The sequence below is a fragment of the Argopecten irradians genome, chromosome 6 (assembly GCF_041381155.1).
Source record: "Argopecten irradians isolate NY chromosome 6, Ai_NY, whole genome shotgun sequence".
Taxonomy (NCBI): Eukaryota; Metazoa; Mollusca; class Bivalvia; order Pectinida; family Pectinidae; genus Argopecten; species Argopecten irradians.
Window position 1 is genome coordinate 40,146,058 of NC_091139.1, and position 5,693 is coordinate 40,151,750.

At 35.0% G+C, this 5,693-nt stretch overlaps 1 protein-coding gene across 1 annotated transcript; it reads left to right on the plus strand.

Moving 5' to 3' along the window:
• Positions 1-3,682, plus strand: LOC138325872 (nucleoredoxin-like protein 2). Its single transcript, XM_069271851.1, has 3 exons — positions 1-76; positions 796-1,317; positions 2,081-3,682. Coding segments are annotated over exons 1-3 (759 nt in total). The 5' UTR covers positions 1-74; the 3' UTR covers positions 2,316-3,682.
• Positions 3,683-5,693: the final 2,011 nt, after the last annotated feature.

The window sequence follows — 5,693 nt, forward strand, 5'->3', positions numbered from 1 at the left end:
CGGAAGTAAGTGTCTTCTAAGGTAAACACAACTCAAGGCTGCATGTGACAGAGTGAACTGGTGAAGTTACAAAGATGTAAGATAATCTGTTACTATATGGTTTGTTTATGTGTAGTACTGGCTGCTTGAGTACTCCCATAATATGAGAGTCGACTGGTCAGTCGTTTTTTATCGGGCGTTATTTCGCTAACTGTTATTTGAATATATATATGTCAAATTGTTGAAGCCTGGTATTAGAGTCAGGATATAGTTAATGCATATTCTGATGCTCTAATGTAAGGATGTGCCAGGTTTGATGGTGAAAGAAAACCTGAGTACCCGGAGAAAAAACATCAACCATCAGTCAATACCTAGCAATTGCCCCACATGAGATTCAAATTCGCATCTCAGAGGTGGAGGGCTTGTGGTAGTTATGTCAGGGAAATCTAACCACTCGGCCACTGTGGCTCCAATAGAAAAGAACAGTACCCTGTAAGCTGTAAGACTGTAAGTTAGAGTTTTTTCTCTGGTTACTCCGACTTTTCTCCACCTCCTATTTCTTGATTTGGTTAAGGTCCTTTTAACAACCAGGCTCATTTAAGGACATGCCAAATTTTGAAGGTGGAGGAAAGCCAGAGTACATATGGAGAAAAACCACCTGCAGTACCTTGCTATTGCCTCACATGCATGGACAACATCACCACACGACCACTGCCTGAGACTTCTACCTTATTAATCCTGTACTTAAATTATAGGGTGTTAAACAGTTTTAATCCAAACCTTAATAACATTATTTATTTTTTATTATTTTAAAAGGAATGACACAAATGAGGATGAAGAAGTGGTAAAAACATTTGAGGAACTTCTCGAAGGGAAAGAACTGCTAACAAGAGACTTCTTCGTTGTCCCAGAGGAGAAATTTACCCCGAAAGAAGAAGATGGCGAAATCAAGGAAGACATGATAACTGACAAAGATTCGGATTCTGTAAAAGAAAATTATGTTAAGGAGGAAAAATCAGAACAAATCCCTGAAAAAGAAACGAGTGAAACAAAAGATCCAGAGACAGAAAGCAACACTGCTATAAACAGAGGCCGAGTAGAGGCTGTGAAAGCCTTGGAAAAGAAACTTATAGGACTATATTTCTCAGCCGGTTGGTGTCCCCCTTGTCGTCAATTCACACCATTACTAAAGGATTTTCATGAGGAAACACAGCGGCGTAATGCACCCTTTGAGGTGGTGTTTATTAGCTGCGACAAAAAGGAAGACGATATGATGACTTACTACAGAGAAAGTCATGGCGAATGGCTGGTCATCCCATTTGGAGACCAACTTCAAGAGTGAGTTGATTTTTCTATATTAAAAACTGGTATAGTGAAAACCCATTCATGAAAACCTTTAAAGAAATATTTTCTATCAATAAAACTAATTTACTGTATTTGACACAGTAGTTGCCCCTGTCCCTATAAACATGCCACCCTACCCCTGTTTGATACCTCTGAAGGTTCACTAACCTTCAATTTAAAACATCAGTAGTAACTTGTTCTATTTTTCAAAGAATCTGTCATTTTGAGAGAACAGTGATCATTTAGAATATTCTTAGCATAAATCTCTTTAGCTATCAAGGGTCCAGCTTCATCAATATTTCTTAGTCAAGGAAACCTCAAAATTTATCAATAGGAAAACATTTCAAAAGTTATGAAAATAGGACACCTGTAACTTACCTTCTGTAATGCTGTCCTTCAAAGATTTTCAATTTAAAGACTCTACTTAATGTCCACTTATGAACTTTTAGCAATTAAGATCTGAAGTACTGGTAATTTGAAGACTGACTATTACACATGCTATTCTACAATTGTGTTAATGAAATTACAGCGAAACCTGTCTAATCCAACACCTTACTTTTCCGAATACCAGTTAAATCAGACAATGTATCATATTACCGTAAACAACAATAATCAACAATACCTGACTTTTTTGACACCCTGTCTAATCCAGCAAAAAAAGTTGATCTCCCATGTGTTGGATTAGGAAGGTTTCACTGTAATATAAATTAATCAGATTAATATCACAATATATTTTATGCTGTTGATATTTTTACAGTGATCTGAAGACGAGGTTCAATATTACAGCCGTGCCAAAATTGATAATTGTTAACAGTGCTGGTGATGTGATCACTCTGAAAGGTCGTAAGGAAATACAGGACAAGGGCATCGTCTGTTTTAGAACGTGGCAGGAAATCGCTACATTTAGGGAGAATCGATCAAAAAGCCAAGCATCAGCAGTGTTAACTACAGACACTAAAGACGAAGAGGGAGATCAATCTATACCAACATGATGTCATGCCATCTGTATTGTAACTACACAAGAAATCATTTTGATTTTTTGAACATATTGCCATTTCAGTGTATATGGTATCACTGTTCTTATAATTTGGCATTTTTAATTGACAGGTCATTTTTTGAGTGTGAACAGTGATATCTACAGGTCTACCGGTGTTTGTTTTTTTAACAACATTAGTGTTTTTACTTTAAACAGTATTTGAATTTTTGTGGCTACATGAGAAGATATACCGGTAGTTTAATTATGTATCTTTTATTGATGAACCTAAATTTAAAGACATTTGATGAGTAGATGAAATATTCCTTGTTTGGTGTTTTCATTGTTACAAAAATGGGAAGTACAGTGCCACAAGCTAACCATGAATATTGCTACTGATTTGATAATCTTAAAAAACCTGTTAGAACAGGAAAAATATATATGATTCCTGTCAAGTGTCCCAACCAGTAATGATTAAAATACATATTTAATAAAAGCTGGGTCTCTGGTGTAAAAAAACTATTGCTCAACCGACTGAGCCAAAGAAGCATGCTCGATTGCCTTGACCTACATTTAGATCTTTGACCTACAGTAAATTTATCAAATAAATAAAAAATATATATAATTCCTGTTGAGTGCCCTGAAATGTGGGTCTCCGATTGGAAAATTAAGATTTTTCGAAATCTCAACCTGAGACTTTCAAACTGCTTTCCGTGGGTAATTTAGTTGGATGCAAATGTGGAAGAATAGGGGAAAATACACATGATTCCTTTCAGTAACCCCACCAGGAATCAAACCTGAGTCCCAAGTGTGAACATCTAAAGATTTGAAGAAGCATGCAGATTGCTCCATCAGCTGAGTGACAGAGACAGTATTTAACATTATGTACAAGCCACACTGACACGCTCCTTTTACATGATGATGAAAGCTCCAAAGATTACAGTGACCCTTATATACATGTATATATGTATTTATTGACCTTGGGGCCAGTACATGACCTTACCTTGACTGAACTTGATTATCTCCCCTTTTTGCTATTATAGAGAAAATGTAATGATGATAATTGTATTATCGGTTTTATACTTTAGGTGAGCATATTTGTTATGATGAAAGGCTGTTAACAAAACAATTTTCTGGCAAGCAGAACAATTAGGTTTATATTATGTTTTATTTTGGATGTGTATAATATTGGTAGTTCCTTGTGAAGTCTTATCTGTAAGGAATATATAGATGTTTATGATACCTTTACAAGTGTAACATTAAATAAGAGAAGATTTTTTGCTAGAGACTTATTTAATTAGTGGGTTTTTTGTATATTTATATAAATTTTGTATACAAATTTTTACTTTGCATGGAGATTTTGTTAATTAAAATAACAATGTTTTCAAGACTATCTATATTTTGTTGTCCATTATTTTCATGTAAGGTCACATGTCTAAAATGTTAGAAAAATTTCTTTCTGAATTAACAAGAGGCCCAGGAATCAAATTTAGGTATCCAGTGATATCTTAGTACTGCTCTATACCAACTGACCCAAGCATGCTCCATCAGCTGACTTACTAACACTGTAGTGAACACTATGTACATTATGTAGAAGCCACACTTATTTTAAGACAAAACAACCTTTTAAGGGAAAAGAAGAACAAATAGATCATTTCTAAATATTTGCAGTTATTCTATTTATCATTCACGCTGTGTAATATCTAAAATGTATCCTTGTACATGAATGAGATAATTTATTCTTATTTTGACATCATAAAGATGTAAGCACGTTTTAATTGATGTCTTCTATGTTAACGATCAAGACTCAAGGTGTTTGTTTAAAAAAGTGGCCTTGACCTTCATGTAAGGTCACAGGGGTCAAACAGACATGTCTTTGAACAATAGTCTGAGGGACCTGAAATGAGCCTGTGGCATGTAGTAATTTTGCTGAAAAAGCTAGTTCAAGTGTATGCTTAAATGATTTTTCAATAACCAAGATTCTTGAAGACAAAAATGTTACGTGTTTAGTGTGTTTGAATGAAGAGCTGCCAAGGTTTTTGTTCTGAGAAATGATATTGACCTTTGTAAAAGTTCATTGTGTAAAATAGAGTAAAATAGTTAAAAGTAAACAATTCCTCTTCCGATCTATGAGGTCCATAATCTGGTGCCTATACTTGAAATGGATGACCTTGAACTTTATTTCATCTGTAGAATCAGATATCAAAATGGCTGACAAACAGACATCTTGGAGTTTTACAAGTAAACATGTATATTGTAAATGCTAGTTCTCATAGATATTGATGGGATCACCCTAATCTTATCTGTATAGGTTCTTAGTTAGCAGAAATCAATATTGCATTTCTGTTATCTCATTTTGGTCAGATCAGTAAAATCAAAACCCAGGTGGCCAAGAGTTTTACAGCCCCAATATCCGTATCTGTCTGATTTTTTTTTCATGAATTAGAAGAATGTTTAAAAAAATCCTGTTGTAAATCATGCAGAGACAGGACGAAATCGAAGTCAAGATGAGCGATAATGATTTGAAAACTTTTGATAAAAACCAAATAAATATTGAACATCGCTAGGTACGTAAAACAACCGAAGTTAGAAGACACTGTAACGTCGTTGCCTAGAACGTCATGTGACTTCTGTAACTACGTAACACCTGTTCGAACTCTTCCGAGAACTTTGAAGATTTAATTTCGCTGATATTTGTGTCGTACAGTTTCTGGTTTTTTTTTTTACCAAATGTTTAAAGGGACAATTAGGTGAGGCTTATTCTGTTGCATAACCAGAAGCAAAATACGATTTAAATGTTTTGTTCTAATCAAAGTTGCTTTACTCCACTAGTAAGGATCACTGTTCGGTATACAAGACGTCCGAACATTTCACCACTGTGGGCTTCTGGCATATCACAGTAAAATCAACTACCCGGTAATCTCACTTTCATTTAGCAGGAGAAAATCTTGCCCTGACACCAGACATCTATCTGTCATAATGTCTAAGTCTGGTGTGAGGGCCAGAGTATCTCGGGCTAACTTTCATTCAACTGGTTTGTTTCCGATACATGTGCAAATTTAATGTACTCTTAGACTGAATAACCATCAGTCACATGAATTGAAAATGAGGAGAAAATATTCCTTTATAATAAAAAAACCCATGTATCTACAAGTGTTTATCTTCAAAGGTCCATTACCTTTCCCAAACGGTTTTTTAGATTTTTAAAATGGGAATGTAAAACGAGATTGATAATTTTGTAGAGTCGCCTAAGTTATTAATTTTAACGTCAATACTGCACATATCATCACTTAGTGAACCATATTTGTATAGATTGGTCCCGTATAGTACTTTAGAAATCGACCCTATGGTAATGTTGTTGGACGCCAGATAAAATAGGGAATCACACCAAGGCAAA